Source organism: Pocillopora verrucosa, chromosome 13 (genome assembly GCF_036669915.1).
Source record: "Pocillopora verrucosa isolate sample1 chromosome 13, ASM3666991v2, whole genome shotgun sequence".
Taxonomy (NCBI): domain Eukaryota; kingdom Metazoa; phylum Cnidaria; class Anthozoa; order Scleractinia; family Pocilloporidae; genus Pocillopora; species Pocillopora verrucosa.
In genome coordinates this window covers 1,966,502-1,987,984 of record NC_089324.1, presented here as the reverse complement: position 1 = coordinate 1,987,984, position 21,483 = coordinate 1,966,502, and the positions used below count along the sequence as shown (strand labels likewise).

General features: G+C 38.5%; 1 protein-coding gene and 1 long non-coding RNA gene across 5 annotated transcripts in view; one reads left to right on the top strand and one right to left on the bottom strand.

The window, feature by feature from the left end:
* Window positions 1-14,221, top strand: part of LOC131773645 (myosin-IIIb) — a 31,778-nt gene extending 17,557 nt beyond the window's left edge. For 3 of the 4 annotated variants that reach the window (XM_066160326.1, XM_059089582.2, XM_066160328.1), the window contains 28 exons: window positions 17-89; window positions 256-350; window positions 704-785; window positions 979-1,026; window positions 2,660-2,718; window positions 3,427-3,528; window positions 3,647-3,702; window positions 4,351-4,459; window positions 4,538-4,578; window positions 4,866-5,059; window positions 5,300-5,380; window positions 6,012-6,092; window positions 6,314-6,415; window positions 6,930-7,010; window positions 7,320-7,394; window positions 7,838-7,873; window positions 8,031-8,122; window positions 8,243-8,293; window positions 8,394-8,427; window positions 8,722-8,825; window positions 8,962-9,033; window positions 9,646-9,739; window positions 10,702-10,762; window positions 11,656-11,704; window positions 11,902-11,929; window positions 12,250-12,373; window positions 12,934-13,213; window positions 13,715-14,221. In XM_066160326.1, coding sequence (XP_066016423.1) covers window positions 17-89; window positions 256-350; window positions 704-785; window positions 979-1,026; window positions 2,660-2,718; window positions 3,427-3,528; window positions 3,647-3,702; window positions 4,351-4,459; window positions 4,538-4,578; window positions 4,866-5,059; window positions 5,300-5,380; window positions 6,012-6,092; window positions 6,314-6,415; window positions 6,930-7,010; window positions 7,320-7,394; window positions 7,838-7,873; window positions 8,031-8,122; window positions 8,243-8,293; window positions 8,394-8,427; window positions 8,722-8,825; window positions 8,962-9,033; window positions 9,646-9,739; window positions 10,702-10,762; window positions 11,656-11,704; window positions 11,902-11,929; window positions 12,250-12,373; window positions 12,934-13,213; window positions 13,715-13,999 — 2,589 coding nt within the window. In that variant the 3' untranslated portion in view covers window positions 14,000-14,221. The remainder of the gene's footprint in view (window positions 1-16; window positions 90-255; window positions 351-703; window positions 786-978; window positions 1,027-2,659; window positions 2,719-3,426; window positions 3,529-3,646; window positions 3,703-4,350; window positions 4,460-4,537; window positions 4,579-4,865; window positions 5,060-5,299; window positions 5,381-6,011; window positions 6,093-6,313; window positions 6,416-6,929; window positions 7,011-7,319; window positions 7,395-7,837; window positions 7,874-8,030; window positions 8,123-8,242; window positions 8,294-8,393; window positions 8,428-8,721; window positions 8,826-8,961; window positions 9,034-9,645; window positions 9,740-10,701; window positions 10,763-11,655; window positions 11,705-11,901; window positions 11,930-12,249; window positions 12,374-12,933; window positions 13,214-13,714) is intronic. The other variant, XM_066160327.1, reaches the window with a different exon arrangement.
* Window positions 14,222-20,304: 6,083 nt separating this feature from the next.
* The window catches only part of LOC136277760 (uncharacterized), a 65,987-nt gene continuing 64,808 nt past the window's right edge, over window positions 20,305-21,483 (bottom strand). Inside the window, exon 3 of the long non-coding RNA XR_010716034.1 lies at window positions 20,305-20,417. This is a non-coding gene — a long non-coding RNA (uncharacterized lncRNA). The remainder of the gene's footprint in view (window positions 20,418-21,483) is intronic.

Below are 21,483 nucleotides of genomic sequence, written 5' to 3'. Positions count from 1 at the left end.
ACTCTATTTCTTCTAGAAACCCATCGGTCTGCTCGCTCTGTTAGACGAGGAAAGTCGTTTTCCAAGAGCTACAGACTTCACACTCGTGGGTGAGCTAAGCTAAGCAAGTCTTACTATAGAAGTTATCTACTTTATTTAATCTTGCGATCGATCGTCTTATTCCTAGTAAATACCCGTTATCCCAGCCATTCGATCTTTTCGATGCAGTCGAATGAGAAGCACTCAAATGTAAGATCCATGTTTACTTTTCCACAGAAAAATTCAACAAGAACATTGATTGTGTACACTACGAGCAACCGAAAGAGAATGATGTTTTTCCTTCGTTTGTCATTGCACATTATGCTGGGCGGGTAGGTGTTCAATGACTGTATGTGGCATTCTTTCTCATTTATAATAACACATTTCTAGAGCCTGGCTTTCACTAGCGAAGCATACACAAACGGAAACATAACGTCTCCTATTTCACCGCGAAAACTGCCTCGACGCAAGCACAAGCGCTAGTACAAGACAAAGGAAAAATTATGACCCTTTTGCTCTTGTGCTTGTGCTTGCGTCTACGCCGTTTTCAAGGTGAAATAACAAGTGCTATCTCTGCGTTTGTGCTTGCGGTGTTAATGAAAACCAAGCTGCAATGAAAGACGTTATTCCTTATTCATTCGAATCAGACTTGGAGATTTACGCAAGGTGTGTGATTATTTTTAAGGTGAAATACGATGCAACCAACTTTCTGGAAAAGAACCGCGACACTCTCTCTCCCGACATCATACAAGTGTTGAGATCAAGCGGTAAGGACTCAGCCTTAATGAATGAGCAAACAAAGAAACGAAATAAAGGGAATGAGTCAGAAAAAGACTTAGGACTATCTTGACTTGGCGACCCGCCTGAACTGTTTGTTTGACGAGGCCCAATAACAGTTGCGTAGAAAACTGCTTTGGTGTGCGTAATAGTTTAAATTGATTCTCCTCATTTTTTTAACAGATAACCGCCTCGTGCGCACGCTCATGCAGCATCCATTGGCCCGATCAGGTTTGTTACTTTAGTCTGGATAGTACCTGTTTATGAGAAAAAGTAAACGCGTGCGCTTGGTACCTGGCGCACTGGATTCCGGATCGAGGGAACTGTGTTCGAGTCCAGATCGGTATATTGTGTCGTGTTTTGTTTTTTTCTTTTTTCGGGAGAAGGGACACCCTTCTCTTCACAGTGTCTCTCTCCACCCAGGTTTATGAAAAGGTTCCCCTGAGATGTGCGAGAAATTTGAAAAAACTTTTATGGGTATCCTGCGATAGACTTGCATCTCACCCAGGTTGAGTGGAGGGTTAGGAATACTATTTGTCGCTAAATGTTACGGGAACTGGGATAAATTCCCACAGAAATGCATAGCCCATAAGGTTTATAAGACTTACTTACCATAACCTTTCCTCTCTTTAAGTAAACTCTACCAACTGCTCGTGATATTCTAAGTTTCAACCTTTTTTAAACTGCAAAGACTTGTATCATTATCTACGACAGTTTCCACTCCTCTACTCTCCATTCTTGTTTCTTTCTTTGAACTTAATTTCTCTCACCTTTGCCATAAATGTTCTAAATAAATGAAAGTTCCCATTAGCTCTGTCTGTATGGTACATATTGCAATATACTTTTATATTTCATCTCTGTCTCTCTGTCTTGTACCCATTTAACAGTTTATGATCAAGCGAGTTTGTGGTGTTCTTTCACCGGAAGTTCGTGATACAGTGTTTTACTTTAATTTCCATGGATTTCTACTTCACGTCTATCCACAATTCATAGTGAATTAATCTATTCTCAAACCACTCCCTCGTTGCTGATTCTTCCTTAAGTTTTCTGGAGGTGTTATTTCTGGGCGATGTGATTTCTTCCAAACTTGCTCTCTGTGTGTTCTCCCTTTCTCATGTATTTTTGTACCCAGACTTCTCTCATTCTGACGATGGCGCACACACCTTGGACCCCCACTGGTGGAGGGTGAACAAACCTTTCCCTGGGGTCACGGACGCCATGTTAGATTACAAACCCAAAGAAAGCTGGCTAAAGGGAATTCTCAAAATGAAATTGAAGAGTCATGGTAAGATTGCGTGTCGCCCACTATCTATCAAAGGCGCGTGGAAAGGCGAAAAAAAAAAGATGTCCGCTGCTGTTTCGTCGCGGTACAGCCGCTCATCATTAATCAATGCATGCATGGAATTATACTGTTCCTTTTTAGTTGTCTCTTCGTGTCCGTGTCCATCTTTTGTTGTCTACCTCTCTGGCTTATTTTAATCTTTCCTTCCCACTCAAAATATCCTCTTCCCGCTGTTTGCCCACTCTTGAACTGTCTTGAAGTCATAAGCGCTTCCAGTGAATCCAATCGGTCCGTCTCCCTCAAGGCCGACGTGCTCCATTGCTATTCAAAGTGAAATGTTGAATTTGGAAACGAATTGTTCCCCTCTCCGGAGGGTTTTTAATTCCCGTTGTCTATAATTGGCCTATCTTTCCTCTATCCTGGTTCCCGACTCTCTCGTCGACATTTGCTACATAATTTTGATTCAGCTCTTTGCTTAAACACATTATCACTCACAATGTGTTCAAACCAAAACCCAATCATGTTGTTTGAAGGTACCTTAAGAGGTTTTACATGTCATTTTTTTTGTTCTTCTTTCATCAGGTGTAAGCGTGAAGAAAAACAGTTCTCAGCCTCCCATGTTCCAGGTGGAGAAAGACAAGGTGTGAGGATAGATAGATTTTACTTTCTTTGATCGTTGATTCTGGAATATTTAATCGATTACTGGTTAGTCGGTCGATCGTCCGTTTATTTGGTCAAGTCAGGAAACCAGTCAGTCTCTCTTTCTGTTCATTGGCGTCAATTAGCTAGTCTGATTGCAGTTTCTTCTCATGCAGTCCTTTCTGGTCTTCTTTTGAATCCTGCAATCAAATAACAACCAGTTGACATATGGCCGTACGGCTCCACGCGCGCAATCTCATGATAACTTGTATTTCCCATTCTGCCGCTAACCTTTTCATAGCATGTCAATTGTACACACTTCGTAATTTTTATCCATCGGTTGTGTCGAGAGAAATTGAACTTACAAAAGCAGTACTGATAGATTAGCTGTCAATTGAGTCTCAAAAACTTAAAATCGAGGTAATCACCTCCACCAATCATAAGAAAGGTGTACATTAGCCATTACATCATTATTAGCCAACGAGAACGCAAGTAAAAATAGGCGAACTACCAAAAGCGCGGGAAACACCGGTGACCAGGTCACGATTGGAATAGAGGTTAGCGCGAATTTTCCAGACCTTTCACAAAGCTAAGTAAAGCAAAACAAAGTCATCCAAATTACTGTTGACTCAATCGAAAATTGAAAATATTTCATTAGTTGTGTCAACAAAAATCGAACTGACCGAAGCAATCCCATTATGCTCCCGCAGAAACTGAACGGTCTTCTGAGCTTGCCAGAAACCAAGCAGAGTCCTTTATTAGAATCTAACACCACATCTCGATGGCAACAAACAGTCTCTGTTCACTTCAGGGTGAGTACATGATATACAGTCATTTTCTGATAGCGCATGCGTGGATCATTTCTTCGCATATCATCCGTGAGTGACTTAAAGCTAATTTTCAGTTACTTTGTTTTCTTTTCGTCTATAGTATTCACTTCGTGATTTGCTAGCCAAACTTTTACCCGCAGAATCTCACTTTGTGCGGTAAGTTAATGATAAACAATTTGGGAAAGTGCATGGAAGAGATAATTTGAAAACACAAGAAGCAAGAATAGTCAAAGCCATTTTTCCAGGTAGCAATTTTTCTTTGAATAGTGTTCATTTCAAGGAAAAATTGTGCGTTGTTTACATAAGCGGTGAGGATGCGATAAAGACGCTTTTCGAGGACAATCCGCTGCAGTAGACTCTCCATTTAATCTTTCAATTTCCCCTGATAGCAGCCGTAAATTTTCTTTGCAAATTAAAGGAGAGAATGTGGTGTTTTATCACGATATTGCACTTCAGCAGATAAGTTTGTCAACTCTCATCACTTGCTTGTAAGGTAATATATGGATTTTGTTTGGAGAAGTTACAGATCGATCACGTCAGGGGGTCAGAGGGTTCACTCCGAACAAATTCCATGACAGGGCTAGCTAACAAGGACAAAATTGCCATTTATTTCCAGTCCATTTTATTTGCTAACGGTAACTCTTAAAAAAAAACATTTTCATTGAAAAACTTGCTGGCTTTAAGTCGGCCCATCGATGTCAAAGATGTGTAAACGTGACTCCAAAAAATGAGCTTAGATTCACTTTATGCTCACGTCATGCAGAAGCTTTTTTAAGTTAAACGTGCATTTTGTATTATTGATAGGTGTATCAGACCAAATGAACAGATGATTGCGGGCAGATTTGACCAGGAAAAGGTCCAAACCCAACTCAGATACACTGGTGTATTAGAAACCACCAGAATTCGTCAGCAGGTTGGTTCCTCTGTTGATCTTAGTTTTGATGTTATTTCTTTTATGCGACTCACGTTTTTATATTTAAAACTGTTTTAGGGATATTCGGAAAGAATCACGTTTGCAGAATTCGTGAAAAGGTACGTCTGTCTGTTAAGATGCATGGAAGGGTGATTTTCAATTGAGTTTCGAAATCCATCCGATATTACTTTGATGTCAGTCTATTACGATCTTATGTTGATATACAAATTACATGCTCTTTTCTGCAACTGGCAGTTGACGTGAGAGGTTAACTTCATTGTCTCAACAAAGAAAAAAGAAGTTTTATTATAGGAAGTGGTTGGACTCAATTGGTGTTTACTACTTGTGATAGCCAGGAGTACCTAGACTATACGATCTTAATTTAAACATATCCTTATTCTTGTAGATACCAAGTGATTGCCTACCCCCTGCACAAGAGAGCGCCATGTGACGCTGAAGCCTGTACAGAGATCTTGAGAAAAAGTAAAATACAAAAGTGGCTCATCGGGCGAACGAAAGTGTTCCTCAAATATTATCATGTAGAGGAGCTTGCTATGCTTCTGGAAATATACAGGAAGAAGGTTATTACTATACAGAGAGGTTAGTTTTGCATTACAAAACGTTACTTTATAGGTTGGGCATGTTAGTGGGCGATTTTATCATGTCCTCACTACTTGCATTTTTCTTTATTAGCCGTCAAACGGTTTTGCTCATGAAACGCGTCGCAATAAAACAGTTTTCGATTGAGTGTGAAAAGGATTGTATTGCTTCGCGGAGTTTCTGTCTTTAAGATCTTGAATAATATGCCTTCTTTTCATTTTTTTTTTTTTTAATTCACAGTCGTCCGAGGGTGGTTAGTTCGCAGACAGTATGAGTCAGTCAGGCGGCGAAGACATCAGGCAGCAACAGTCATTCAGAAACGTAAGTCCTCTTTTTACTTTGGGAAAATAAAGGTGAGATAGTTGTACGCTCAAAGCTTCATCAGTTGTTACAAGTTCAGGCTTTATTTGCTATTATTTGCTCGCCCGCCAAAACTGAAAGGAAGAAAAGTATTCAAAATGTTTTAAGTAGATTCAAATTCGTTGAGGACACTTGTGAATTTAATTAAAGAGCGCTTGAAGAACATTAGTAAAACGAAGGTGAGAGTGTGAACCTTTAGATCAAAGTTTTGCAAATCTTCCTTCACACTTGTTAACTCACGCTTAGTGTCGTAAACTCTTCCCGGAGTGTGTATGAATTCTCTGAGACTATCCCAGCTTTCTGTAGCTTCTGTTAACTCAGCTTAGCTCTTGAAGCCTTCGCGTGCTCGTGTAAATTCCTCTAGAACTAATTCAGAGTTCAAAAACATTCTTTTCTTGACACTTTTTTAACTATTTTATTTTGGGTTAACAAAGGTAAAAACGTGACACAGGTAGCGTTTGTCTGATTTATTAGAGAATATGTTGTTCGCAGAAGAAAAGACCGTGTGTCGGAAATTGAAATAACGAAATATCAAAGAACCGTTCCAGCGTTAGTTAACTAACAAATCATTCATTGCGCGGTTACTTGATAGATTCGCGTGGTTACCTAGCCAGGAAGCATCATCAACAGGAAATGAATAAGAAACACTTTGCAGCTTGCGTCATTCAGAGAGGTGAGCCTCGAAATGATGTGAAAACCGTCATGTTGCTAGATATCCTTCTCATTGTATATTTTTTTCTCAAAAGAGCTTTCAACTGTTTCCCAAACGTATGTGAGGTAGCATGTCGCAGAGTAAAGGAAACTGCTTTTGCTATTGTCCTCTAAGCTTCGCTTTGAAGCTGATTGTAAACAACACTTTGTGACTAACTTGTTTGTACAAAACTCTCTTTGTAGCTTATCGTCGTCTGGTTCAACGAAGAAGATTCACTTGGTGGCTGAAATGGTACAATGTTCAACAGAGAAGAAAAGTCAAAAGTGCCATCAAAATACAAGCTGGTAAATTACCTTCTTGAACATAACACCATCTAGCTGATATGTCATTTTATTCTCATTACCGTTTCCGGAATAATTTAAAGATATTGCAAGGAGACTTAACAAGTCGATCGCTCCTGGGAGTTAGAGAATTAGAAGAGCTACTGCAATCTGTTTCAATCTTTGCCATCCGTGGCTATCCTTGTTTGTTCTCGGTTTATTTCTGCCGATTTTTTGGTTTTCTTTCCTTGTAAAAAGTATATTTTATGAACCTTTCAAATTGGACTTACTTTTGAAAGTCACAACTGGAAAATGAGTCGAAATATTGTGGTGTAGGGTAGTGTATGTCTTGTTTGTTGTGTCAGTCGCTACACGAGAAATTTGGCTGCATACCATGTTTAGAATTAAAAAAACCACAGCCATAACGACTTCTTTACAGTAGATGTCTTCGGGAAGGAAGAGGAATCCACAGATATAGCAGCGGTAGAACTTTGATTGATAAAAATTGGGTAAAATTTTCTTTGACGTCTCTTCACAGTGGTACGTGGTTATCTAGCGAGGAAACACTATCGGCGCCTGCGTCGACTGAGAATCGAAATGGCCATCAAACTCCAAGCAGGTAAATAGTCATTAGATTTTTGTCGTAGTCTTGGAGACGTACTGGGAAGCAACGAAGAAGAAAGATTTTTTATTTTACTTTTCGAAATATGACTAAAAAGCCATAATTTTAAAAGAGCTCTGCCGAGGGAGACTTGCCATCGATCGCTAAATGTCTTGAAAGAATAATCGATTGAAGAAGTGATTAACATCAAGTGCAAACTTTATATTAGGGGCATTACTGAGAGGGAGTAAGCCCTTGAGGGAGGGGAAGGGGATAGGGGAGGGGGAGTTTGTTCAGTGTAATATTGTATATCATCTTTTTTTACAGTGTATCGTGGGCGCCTCCTGAGAAAGAACTACGCAGATATTAGAAGGAAACAGAAAGTGTTAAAATTTCGACATAGTAAGGCTTTACATTGTTTTATGTGAGAGACTATTTTTTCTTAATCATTTCAAGTGGCCGCGTCACGTTTGTAAGAAGATGATGGGAATGCAATGATGTTGAATGGCCCTGTTTGTTCGAGAAGCAACACACTGAATTGAAAAGCTTGGGTTCGAACTCTGGTAGTGTCTTTGTGTCCTTTCTTGGGAAAGACCCTATCCTGTTCAGAACCTTTCTCCCCCGGTGTACAATTAGATAGTGGTGAAGAAGCCACGGGAAATCTGACGGGATTCTGGGGGGGAACCTAGGTTGACCAGTATCATTGAAGGTGAATCGATAAACTTCTGCAATGATACGGGTCAGTCGTACGTGGATTTAACCTTCAATGCAATTGTAGCAATGCACTTTCCAATGCGTGCTTATCTTAAATATTCAATCATTTCAAATTTCTTTTGTTTCAACAGTGGCCAAGGTTAGAGCAGTGGTTCGACTTCAGTCAGGTGAGCGAAAAACTTGAAAGGGGCCCTAAGTATTTCTTTAAAAAACCTTCTCAGGTTTTTTTTTTTTTACCGTTTATTTCGTAAACATTATCAGAAATTTCAGGAAGTGCATTCAATGTAACAAATGTTGATTTTATAATTTTCATTTCCTTTTCAGCGTTTCGCGGTTACAAAGCCCGCAAATACGTTTCCGAGCTAAAATCAGAAGCAGATAAAAGGGAAACAAATATGATTTACTTCTTCCAACAAGTAAGGATTTTTAGACTCCATCTTGAGATATTTCCACTTTTAATCCGAAGCAAGTATGTATTGAACAATTGGCCCCGCAGCCAACTTTATTTAGAGACTGTTGTCTTGTGTTCGTTCCAGGTGGAAGATTCGTCGGACAGTTTTTTCAGAGCCCAGAAGGGTCACAAGAGGGTGAGAGGATTTTACTATCTTTTATGTGCCTCTGTTCTTAGTCGCTAGTAACATACAACTTTCAACTTCTTAACATGCTTTTGCTTGGTTTTCATTGCAGGCGAATATCAAAATGGACCGTGTTGTTGTCAAAGGTTTGTTTCGTGAACTGAAAAATTTATCTTTCATGGCTCTCTATAGCTTTACTGTTCGTCAAACTGTTATTGTTATTATTATTATTATTATTATTATTATTAACATGATTATTATTATCGTTATTATTATCAGTAATATCATATCTTATCTCACCATCATCATCATTTCCATTGTTATCATTATTATCGTTGTTGTTATCATAAATATTATATTTTTATTATTATCGTTCTTAGTTTTGTTAGTATAATTTTTATTATTATACATTTATATGTGGGCTTTTTGTTGGTCAACAGAAGGAAAGCACCAGGACCCTACAGAGTTCTGGTCAACCCCGAAAGATGACGAAGAAGCAGTGGCCTCGCAGCAAGAGACGCAGACTATTTTCTTCATCCAACAGGTGGGGACGATGGTTTAGACCAATCATATCAAAACTCTGAAACTAAAAACCCTTTGGCAATCCCGCCATAGAGTTCAGAAATTGCGTTCATATCATGTTGTCGGTCTAACGTGATGTTTGTTTTGCTCCTACCAAGGCAAATACGTCGTGGGGAACTCTACTGGATCACTCCAAAAAACACCAAACCTCAGTACCACGCGGCCCACAGGTAGGTCTTACTAGCAACCTCAGGTAAAAGTAGGGTTCACGTGAGTCCTGGAAAAAAGCTGGAAAGTCCTGGAATTTTATTTTCAGTCCTGGAAAAAAGACAGCAGGTCCAGAAAAGTCTTGGAAATGCCCTGCTTCAAACAATAGAGTATTCCGAATTTATGTTTTAAGAAATGTGTGTCGACCGTAAAGAGAATTGATTTTAATACCTTGGTTAATAGTGAAATTTGGAGTCCTGAAAAAAATCCACCTGAGTCCCGGAAAAAGTTCCTTAAAATATTTTTTTTGCGACAAAGGGTACGAACACTGTTAGAGGTACAGTAGTAAAGCTAACCCCCCCCTGAACGGGATGCCCGTCCATATCAAGTTGATCTCCCCCCCCCCTCCCCCATCTTCTTAGCATTTCGTCAGGTTTCTTGTGTGTATCAGCAAATTGTCACCGACCGGGAGAAGGGTGGAGAGGTTGGAGAAAGAAATATTCCCCTTCGTTCATGCAACAGAAACCGGTTTGAACTAAGGTAGTATGACCCTTTTTTAACTAAATAAACACGCAGATGATGGAATGTAACTAACATCAAATGTTCAGAAAATATTTCTCACTTCTTAATCGCAGAGTCAAGTGAGACCACCCATGCGCAAACATGACCAGGCCCCTGCAAGCGATTCCCCTCGTGTACCACAAAGACGAAGTTTTGAAATTCGGCCAAGTAAGTTATCATTCCGTTTTTGTTAATTCTACGGAATATTAGCGGAGTTCGCAGAGCGTAGCCCCATAATTATACAAAATAGTAGTAACCCATCAAGCCGAAAAAATTGAATTGTATGTACGACCGTACGACCGCACAAGGTGCTACTTTTAGCATGCGTGGTCAACTGTACCGCGGGCACGCCAACGCCACTGCTTTGTTGAGTAGTCCAGTGGTCAGTGCACTGGGCTCCGTGTCGGACGACCCGGGTTCTAGTCCTGGCCGGGGTAAGGCGTTGTGCCCTTGAGACGTGCGGGACGTCTTGGCTAAATCTATGTATTATGCTGGAGCAAAGGTGTAGCTGGGGCAAGCTTCTTGATTTGTTCTATTAACGATGCACTTTGGTGAATTATACGCGCGCAAGTAAAGATTGACCGGGCAACATGTACCTGCTCTAGATGTGCCCGTGTCATTTCCTTCAGTGTGTGCCGACCTGATGGAATTTATGTTGCGATACTTTGAGTCAGTTTAACTTGAAGGAGACTACAGAGTGATAGCTAGGGCATACACTGTAGCTTATTCAAGTAAGCGCTGTGTCCCTTTGTGCATTGCAAATGCCTCACTGGTCGAAAGAGCTGATTGTTCCGTTTTAATCCTGTCCCGAACCGCCGTTAACTCTTCAACTCCCAAGGTCTACTTGTTAATTCTCTCCTCCAGCTGCTACACATTTCCTTGTAAATTAGTTACAAGAATTTGGTGTTAGATCAAGATAACAAACTTAACCAGATAAGTTTGAGTGTTCTCATTATCTGTTTACTGGATAATGTATGGATGTTAAAGGGAGACGTTACATGTTCGTCACTACTGGGAGTTTAAGGGTTAAACTTGTCTTGGTCAATCACTAGTAATTCGGTTGGTCCAGTATCGAGTTTCGTTGTGACTAAGAGTTGGTGTGAACAGAGCGTGTGTTTTTTTCCTTCTAGAAGAAGTCTTGTTAGCTGAGATGCAGAATAAGGAGTCGCCACGAAGTAGTCGCAATTACAGGTTTGTAAACACGATAAAGGACACCAAAAGACGTCTCTCTTTTGTGCACACTGTAGGACTAATCTCCAATTGAGCGTTGAAAGTAACCTGAAATTGCTTTATTTTTTCCTTCCTTTGTTCTGTGATTGGTCGAGTAAACTCGTGTCACTTCCTCAACTTGTCAAATGCAAGTAATTTAGTGTTAACAACTGGGTTGAAAACGTAAATTAGCCACCGTAAAGGGTAAAAAAGCTGACGTTTCGAGCGTTAGCCCTTTCCTCTAATCGCTCTGACGAAGGGCTAACGCTCGAAACGTCAGCTTTTTTACCCTTTACGGTGGCTAATTTACGTTTTCAACCCAGTTGTTAACATTAAATTACCTGCTATACTCTCCCACCGACGCAGCACCACAGTTTCTTTAGAAACTTACCCCTTTATTCATTTGTCAAATGCAAGATGACTTGGTCACTCTTGTTTTCCTGCGCTTCAGGCAAGTTGCATATTTTTACGAAGAGATCTCCCAGGCTTCTTATGATATTTTACTTCGTTTTAACCCATTTCCCCCGCAGAGTGACGTGGCATCTAATTCCTCCTTACCCTAATCACACGTTAAGGTCGTTGATTGTAAACAAATTCTCCTTGTCAGCACCTTGGGAAATGTATAGAGAACAGTATGGAGAATATGCATACTGCTGGTTAGGATGTAAAGCGGTAATTGATAGTACTGGGTACTCTGGTTCTGGTAGTGCAAGGCCCAAGTAGAAAGCGCTCTATGTGGTCAGCGTCCGCCATCTTGGCTCGACTGCACGTGTGCATCTTATCTGAAAATAAGATCACTGTGAAATAAGTTCATTTCAGCATAGGAAATATCATTTGTTGTCCGTTTATAATGCAGACATCCATTCATTTCACAGGAAAGAGGTTTGGTCTGCGGGAGACGAAACGTACTTTAGGCAGTTTGCGGTAAGTTTTCTTTTCGTCAATCTCAGCAATTAATACATCACCCTCCTTAAATTGGGTCAATTTTGTAACTGATGCAAGATTCTTTTATCGAGCACAATTATTAGAAAATTGTTTAATGCTTGTTAGAGACCGTTCTAAAAATATTGTTTGAAGCGTGCCGCGTCTAATTAAGGTATCTTTGCGTTGTTTCATTCCAGGATGAAAGATTGAAGAAAGATTCTAAAGGTAAGCCACTCAACTCAAGGGTTAGTTTCAAAAGAAACTGTGAAGCTGCTTTAGTGGAGGATAATGTAAAATAATTTGGTATTATCAACTGAGTTGATACTATAATTTGGCCACCGTAAAACGTTTTAAAAGCTAACGTTTCGAGCGTCAGCCATTCATCAGAGCGAGGCTCGAAATGCCAGCTTTACATACTCTTTACGGTAGCCAATTTACATTAACAACTCAGCTGATGGAACCAAACTGTCATTTTCATAAGGGCAGAGCTACGACTCACCAAGGAAGTTAGTGAATAGTTTTCCTTTTTGTTTCTTTTTCTAAAGATCAAGGACGTCGTATCCAAGACATGTTATCTATCTTGGAGGGAAGTCCGTCTGATACTGATGAGGGGAAAGACAAGCCTGTTAAAGAAACGATAAAGCCGACTCCTCGAGTAGCAAGGGCTAAGTATGAAATTTAAAAGGCTACTTGCAATTTTAACTTAACCGAATTCTAAAAACTAGATTTTGACCATTGAAATGAAAGCTTTTGAGTGGTACTATCAAGTGGTTCTGTTAATGTTGCTACACAAGAAAGTTCTGATCTAAAAGTCTGAAAATTAAAACCCTGGTGTATGACTGATTAAAATGAAAGCTTCAGACAGTACTTTGATATGGTTTAGTTAACCCTTTAACTCCCAGAAGTGATTAACATAAAACTTCTCCCTACAATATCCATACATTATTCAGCAAACTGGTAGGGAGATTATTTAAACTTATCAGGTAGAAGCTGCTATCTTGACCTAGCACCAAGTTCTCATAACTAATTTACAAGGAGATGTGTAGCAGCTACAGGGGAGAATTAACAATCAGATCATGGAAGTTAAAGGGTTAAGTATGCTCTACAACGTTGGTCAAACTTATGTCTGAAGGCGGATATCTTCCCAATGTGACCTTTCAAAGGAAAAAAAGGTTTTAAGCTGTAGCTTTTGGGTTAGTTTCCAACATGCACTTTATTTTTTTTCACAGAAGTTTCTTTGAAAATCAAGATCAACCGCCAGAACCTAAGCCCATCGTTAGAAGAACAACGAGTAATGAATGGAAGCCGAAACCTGCTCCTCAGGAATCTGCTAAAAAGCCTGTATCTCCACCAGCAGCCCGAGAAAAACCTGCTTACGTGAAACCGAAACCTAAGGAGCCTCAAAACCAAGCGGATCTAGTAAAAATTGCTTTAGCTCAGCAGGCTGGACCGGTCAAACCGGATTTACAGCGCAGACCACGCTCAATCTCTGCACCTCCTCAAGAATTGGTAAGATCATAAATGAATTATACTACAATATTGTTAAGATTATGCATACACTTCAATATATTTTGCTGCAAACATGTAATGAGGATAAACAAACTTGTCAAGTTGAGGTTAATCTTGACCCAACACCGAACTCTTTTTGCTGATTGACCAGGAAATGTGTAGCCGCTAGAAGGGAGAATTTTACTTCAATCTCAGAAAGTCAAGGGATGGCATAAGGGGCGAGGGTGCTCGTCCTACCTCTGTGGCCTAGGTCCGACTCCTAGACCTGGTTCCACGTTTGGGTAAAGTTTGTGGTTGGTTCTCGCTGTCGCAGTGAGGGTTTTCTCCAGGTTTTCCGTTTCTCTTCCATTCACTAAAACAAACTCTCAGTTTTCCAATTTCGACCTGGAAACCAAGGGACAAGTAGCCACCTCTAAGAACTGCCGCAGCTTAGTTCCAATTTATTTTATGTAAATGGAATGGTTCACGCGTTTTACTTGCTTTTTCCTGATTTCCTTTCAGCCTCGTATTCCTCCACCCGATTATAAACTACCTCGAGAAAAACTCGGATATCTACGTCACGTGACTCCAGGACCTAAACGAGTGTTGCCAGAGAACTTTCAAGTAGAAGATATTAATTTGAGACACATTTATCGCTCCAACCCGTCCACTCCAACTCAAACCCCTCGTTACTCTCACCTCCTGCGGAAGACCGGGAAGAGAGGAGAACTGGGAATAGCAGATGACGATGACAATAGTGACGTAACTCGCATATCTTTTAATGTGCCTTTGATTGGTGTGACATGAAAGTAAAGCTTGCGGACTCAAAGTCCTTAAAAGCTTTTTTCTGCCTAATCCTAACCAGGAAGGGATGTTACAGTTAAGTTCCCCTTACAATGAACAATACTTTATCTTGTTAACCTAGCCAAAGGGTTATATTTATTGAACTTACAAGGGAATGTGATGCAATATCAGAGGCAGAATAAGCAATGAGATATTAATGAAAGAAGAAACAAGGAAAATGGTAAAGTTTAGTTCGTTAATCATAAAGCCCTTTCCCAAGACCTCAACAGTCTCTAAAGTGAACCGGGAGAATTGTAATGTACTGCATTTAAACAGGAAGAGAAAGATATATAATATATTTATGCTTATTTAGGGATTAAATTAACCCCAAAGTCTTCTCGTTGAAAGGACAGTTACTATCTTAATGCTTGTGCAGTGAAAGTTCTTGTTATAGTGAATTACAGTAATTATCAAACAGCCACATCATAAAACAGTCGCATCAGGGCCACAGACGTTCTTTCGGGTCACCAGCGTTTTTTTTTTTTTTCTTTTTTTGCCTTTAGTTTATCAATAATAGTTCTGAAAGTATTGAAGGGAAGACAGTTTCAATTTTCTCGGCATTCTTGCTGAATGAACTTTCAATTAATGTTTTTGAAATTCAGTTACTAAAACACATTGAAAAAAAATATTACAAACGTAACACTCAGCTTTTGAAATTTTTCTGTCAGTGGCTTTTTGTATATCGCGCAAAATTTTTGCCGTGTGTTAAGGTTGTAATACTAACGCTTGTCTCCAAATAGACGTAGTCACAGAGGCATGCTTAAAAATTGATGCTCTGGCTTTTAATCACGATCATACGCTTCTTCAGTTCCCTTTCATTGTGATTTTAATCAATCAATAATAATCAATTACATATACTTTTGAGCAGTTTTCAAATGAATTTCGAAAAACCAAAACCGAAGTTATCCCAGCGACCAGTCAGAACAAAGGTTTATATTATCATTAGCCAATGAGAACTCAAAGTGGAAACAAGCAAACAAAAATTCAAAATCTGCTTGTATCGTTATATACACTCGTTTTGTACGAAAAGACAAGATAATTGTAATATTTGTACATATTTATTTTATATTTAATAGTGATATAAAAAAGAGTAGACGGGCTATTGTGGGTGCTTCTCTGTGTTTTGTAGCTCGGGAATACAAATTCGTTTCGTAGTGAGACAACCAACAACATTTGATGGAATGAGACCGCCTTAATGCACATAACCCAGACTCGTACTTAGTCGCTATTCACGTGTTTTGTGGGCAGAGAAGATAAGAAACAAGGATTGATTGAGGCAGGCAATTTTTCCTTTGGCTTCCCCCCTGCGCATGACGCCCGGCTCGGCTCAATTTATCCTCGTATCCAGTCTTCTCTCCCGCCAAACAAGTAAATAGCGACTGGGTAAGAGCCTGCTCACAACCATACCAGCAGGACCGCCATATTGATGTAACTTAACTATGGAAATCTCCCAATTTAATTAACTGTGATTTGAACTCTTTTCAAGATTAATATTTCTTTAGTTTTCATGAAAAGCTACAACCCCTGTTCGTTTGAGTCAGGGGCTCCTCTGTGAGTGCATTATTGTTTAGCTTGTGCTGGTAAGTTTCCGGAAGCAATGGCATTCTGTTGATATTCAGCTTCCAAGTGTGGACTTTGGGAGCTTGCTTGACGACCATTTTGTTTTCTTACAATTGAGGAAAACTCCAAGATTTTTCCTTTCAGACCCCTTACAACTCGCTTATCGCTGATAAAGTGCATTGCCGCGTCTCTCTCCCAATCTCTTACTCCGTTTTTATTGTTTCCCTAGTCATGACCCTTGTTTTATCGACTTTATTCAATAATCAAAGCAAATTTATTTAGGCACACGAATGAAAGGAGATCGCAAGAATATATATGTTGTCGAAGCCCAGCGTCACTTCCAAATCAAGTGGATATTCGCTTTAGTGTAAGTCACACGGATGAGGTACAAGTGGGTTAAATTGGCACAAGCGAAAAAACTGGAAAGAAGCCAGTGCGTATACCCGCAACATGACTAAGCTTCTAACGTTCAATTTTTTTTCAGTTGCATCTATTTTAGTTTGATTTAAAGACGGTACAAGTCTCACCTCATTTCCCTCGTCAAAAATGTCCTTAAATTGAATTGGCTATGAGTTCACAAACTCTTTTTTCTTTTTAATAGTCATTGGGCCTGCGAATTAAATCGCCGGGAATTAATACTACACCAATACTTTTCCAAAAAATATTTTGCGTTTTCTTTCTTTTTCCTTCTGTTTTCGTGAAGCCTTTTCCTGTAAGTGCCTCCAAATATTAGTTAAGATTGTGGTTATAAAAATCAGGTAAAAAAAAATTATCGAAATATAAACTATGAAACCATGTTTGAAATTCCATCTCGACCCGTGTCCTAGTATGCAAATTTACACCAACCTCCTTTGCAGTTCTCATCTAAGTTTGCACGTGCAAATTTCCTAGCTTATTTACATTTTACGGTTCCTCGTGGTCTAAACTGTTCACTTCTCAGGATAGAGAGAACTAGAAAAGCACGTCTAAGGTCAGAACGTGGCTGAAGAAAACGAGGAATTACATTTGCTTGGAAAGTTGACATGGAATCTCATCTTAATGCAGATTTTTATACATCGTAACAAACGGTAGGAGCGAGACTAAATTAAACTTGAACTGCAACGCGCTTAATAAAGCTGAGAGAATTCTTGATAAACAGGGAAGGCCTTTGAAGTAGCTCTAGGTCAACAACTCGATACTCAAATCAATATCGTCAAAGAACAGTTAAAGAGCGAAGTTATCTCTTATCTGCATCAGCTCGCCTCAGCTGAGTCATTGCTTGGTGAAGGAGAAAATTCGACTTTGCTTGGCGTTAAATACAAACCGAGAGAGGAGTTGTTAACACAATAAGTCCTAGTATAGGTACCTTTCAGTGTAGGTGTTGAATACATTGAGAAGTAATTTAGTTGCCAGGTAGAAAACTAAGATCACATCTTTACCAATGCAGCTGCAGGGATAAAACAGAAGAACATTTTTATTTTACCAATTCAACGTCACTTATGATTCAGTCCACGAAAAAATGGGAAATAATACTGTTATTTTGATTCCTTGCAGATGAGCTACTTAAACGGGAATATCCAACATATGTCAGGAAAATAGCAAGGAAACGAAAGCAAAGAATTTCAGCATGGTATGTCCTCTGTCATCAATAGTAATAAAAACGTTTTTAGTGTGTACATGTGACTGCTGATGTATTGGTCAAAGAACAACATTCTTTCTTTTAACGTCAGTTAAAAGTTTTCAAAGTAATAGTCTAGACAATGGTAAACAGTCGGAATGTTTTGCGAGACAAAGGTTTTATCAAATCATTCTAAGTTTGGAAGAAGGAGATGAAAAATAAGAAGCAATTTCAAGTTAATCATTTGGAAGCGGGGTTCTAAAACTCGTTCAAACTTTTAAAACAAGTGCTCATTCGACAACCAAACTCAAATTAAACCTGTCTTAGCTAATAATTTGGTGTGAAAGAGAAGAAATAGACAGATTGTCTATAGAAATGTTTTTGCCAATTTTATATGGAAATATATTCCAGCTTTGTTCAGATTAGATAAAACATTATGCAAACTTTTTTTCGTTTAAATTAGTATTAATAAAATCAGAGCACTGAAAAAGAATGATTGGAATGTAACAAACGTTTCGGGCGCGCCTCGACAAATTTACTATCTTAAAAAACAAAACATTAATTTTTTTCGCCCAAAGTTGACCTGCAAATTGTCCTTCTCTCTTGCTGTGGATAAGGCAAAACCTTTTCGTGGAAATGTTTGGCACTTTAAGGTAACCAATTTTTTTAAGAGTATTTCAATATGTATAACGTGAGCAGCAGCTTTTGATTTATTGAAAGTTGTTGATGTTCAAAAACCTCGAGTACTAATTTTATAACTACTATGAAATTCGGACAATGGCCAATTCTAGTTGCGTATCAGCATAATACGTGGCCGATGCAATTAACTACCTTTCACATTTTACACGATGAAAAAATTGACGGAATTTTCCAGCAAACACGTTGAGCAACACGCTTAAAGTCCAGCTCGCTCAAGATGTTAAACATTTGGCCCTCTATCACAGATGGATTCCCAACCGCAACTTCATCAATCGCATTCATATTACAAAACAATCATCAGATACTTTTGAAATAGTTCGTGGCCGGTATGACGTCGTTTCGTCTCGAGAAAACTTTAATTTTAACCTTATTTTTTTTGTTCATCTGCGAAACGTGTTTTTGAGCAATTGGTGGCATTTGGGTATTTTCAAGTTATCACATTCATAGGTCTTTGTGGTGTTCTAGGTTCTTCGTCGACTGCATGATCAACAATCGATTTTTCGCCGGATTCTTTCTAAATCTAGGTTAAACTTATGTTTAGTGCTAAACAGCTTCTGGCTTCGACTACCGTGACTAATTAACTGCGTGCGGTGTTTATTTTATTTTGTATTTCAACTGAGAAAAAGCTAGGTAATAAACAGTAAAATGTAATTATACAATATATACATTATTTAACTAGGCAAGAAATTATTCCGCCCTATTCCGGCAGCGCTCCCTTAAAATATATGATGTTTGCTTACTGAAGGATTAAAAATTATCGCAGCATTTAACATTGGATGGCAGAGAATTGAAGAGGGATGCCGCGCTGTACTGAAAAGTGTCCGAGGCATTAGGAATAACTAGATTTATGGTACTTGATGACCGTAAATTTCTACCATGTTTTACTTGCTCAAGCTGAAGGTTTCCGGGCCAATCATGAGAGTATATACATTACCTGTTTGCTGGATAGCGGATGGATATTGAAGGAACAAGTTACATGTGAATCACTTTTGGGAGTTAAGGGGTTAAGCATTTTGTTATTTTATTTTGTAAGCAAGTTGAGTTAAGTATGTATTTTAACATGTTCTTTTGTGTTATCTTGCAGTTCCCAAGTTGATTTGGACCACAAGCATAGAGAGAGAGAGACGCTGGAAAAACTCGAACTGTAGGAAACTTTATTCAAGGAAGTATATTTGGAAAACAGTTAGCATTAGAAGGTAACAATCCTACCTTAGCGCCTCTCGGTCCTTATTCAGAATTTTCTCGTTAGAACAAACAAAAAGTTTTTAAATTCAAGTACTGTAGGATACAACTATATACCAATGAGCAAAATTCGCAACTTGCAAAATGTTTTATGTTTGGATCAGACGGTGAGCGGTCAAAAATTTAAAAAAAAAAAATTATTAGATATCTGTTAAAATAAAGTCTAAGTTAGCTTATGTGACTAGGAAGACATTCTCACTACACTAATTTTATGTCAGAAGTTTTAAATTTTTGTTAAAAGTTCTCTTTCCAAATGATTCAAAACAGTTGTTCATTCCTACCCGAATTGTTCTGTTTTTGACTTATGCCCCATTCACACCAAAGCTTAAACATGTTTAAAAGTTGTTTTGTTAAACACAGTTTAATTTTTTTTTTCTTCATAGAAACTATTTAACCGAATATTTTTGACTTGAATGTAACACATTGGAAATGCAAGTTAGCTAGTACTTGAATCCAATGGAAAATCAAGTTTTTCAGTTCTCTGTTTATAATTTTCATTCAATGAAAACCAGTTTAACAAAACATGTTTTGCTGGTGTGAATGGGGTATTAGTCTAGATCTTTTCTGTTGTAAGAAATGCTTTCCCTCCACATTTTTACAAAAATTAGAAATTCATCAGACTTTGTTAATTTCTGTAAATGAAATTTACAAGACAGCGGGTTTTTTTCTGAACTGTTTAATTCGTTATTAATTTTAGTGTTTTTGTGCAATGCTTACCAACGCTTATCAACTGCTGTATACATAATATTTTTTTAACGACGAATTGTAGTCAATAAAGATACAAGCAAATTCATCACTGTCTTTTATTCTCTCTTTACTGTCTATAACAAACATACCACACAAAGAAGATCGGCGCTTTTAAAGGGTCTGGTAACAAGTCAAAATATAGGCTCTCTTTTACTTTTTTTTGCGTATGGAGTGTTGCTGTGTAGAAAAAAAATCTGTGAATTTGAACAGAGTCTAGTCTTAAAACAAAATATATACTTGACTGTTGGTGGGAGAAAATCGCTTGAACGACGCGCGATTTTTCCCGCCAAAAGACTTAGTATATTTTTTGAACAAAACCAGACAAAATTCAAAAGCGCAGACTTTTTTTCCAAGGACTTCTTTTTTTTTTTCAAAATTATAGTTAGCCCTTTTAAAAGCGCAAACTTTTCAACGCGAATATCGCTTTTAGGCGCGATTTCCCTTTTCTGACGGATGTATCTATTCAATAGAATATTTGCCGGATAACTTTATTTCAAACAATAAATTTCTTTACTCTTCTGGCTTCAATTGTCAATCCTGAAAGATAAAACAATTATTTCATGAGAATGTTTCTGGTGTTTTTGAACCTATATAATCATTTTACCCTCTATGCGCTTTATCCTTTGAGCTGCATTAACCATAAACTTCTCGGGATATCGGTTTTAAAATGTCTTGTTAAATTGGCCAAAACATCATAAAGTAAAGAGAATCTCACAAATATTGATTTACATAAGGAAACGTAAACTCAAGCTATGTAACTGTCGACAAATCCCGGGCTACTTTCCCTGACGCGCAGAATGTGCTTGCGATTCTTCAAGCCGAGTTGTATCTTTGGAACGATAGCTACTCAACATGCTCAACTTTATATGCGATCAGCGTTTTATGTTTTCTTCACACCAGGCAAAACCAGTGGAGCAGAATGATCGCAACGTTAGTAACTCTTACATTTTGACGCACATAGGCATATACTATGTTTATTCTCCCATTTCATACCACTATTTTAAATGCTTGAATCTGCAGCACGTCATATTTTCTAAAACTTTTCATCTTCTTACGGTCTTCTGTCACTAACTGGATACATTTATTCCATGATACGTATTTTTTAAGTAGTGAAATCACGTTGTTTCCTGGAGGAATTTATGTTAAGTGTCGGGCGTTTGCGCGGAAAGGACTGGACATCTAGGTAGATGTCATACGACATAAGAGAAAAATCGGATGCTAGAGAGAACCGGATAATCTTATGTTCAATTGGTATAGAATACACGCGGAAAACCTAAAACCGTGTGGATACTCTATGTAACATATTTTACTGAGCTTTCAATTCTACAAGACAAAATCACCACTTCTCCGTCTCAGGCTACATTTCATTAAGAAAGTTTGGTCAATAATTATTTTAAATTCAATCAAATTTTTTTTCATCCGGCCTTCTAATCTGCGTGTGTTCCTTAGAGCTTCATTCCGGCATTTCCTTGATAATTAACGGGTTGAAAACATGCCATTGTCAACCATGTTAACCCTTACACCCCCAACAGTGATTAAAATCCAATTTCTCCTTCCGATATCGCGGTTGAATCAGGAATAAAGGAAATGATCACAACTAAAA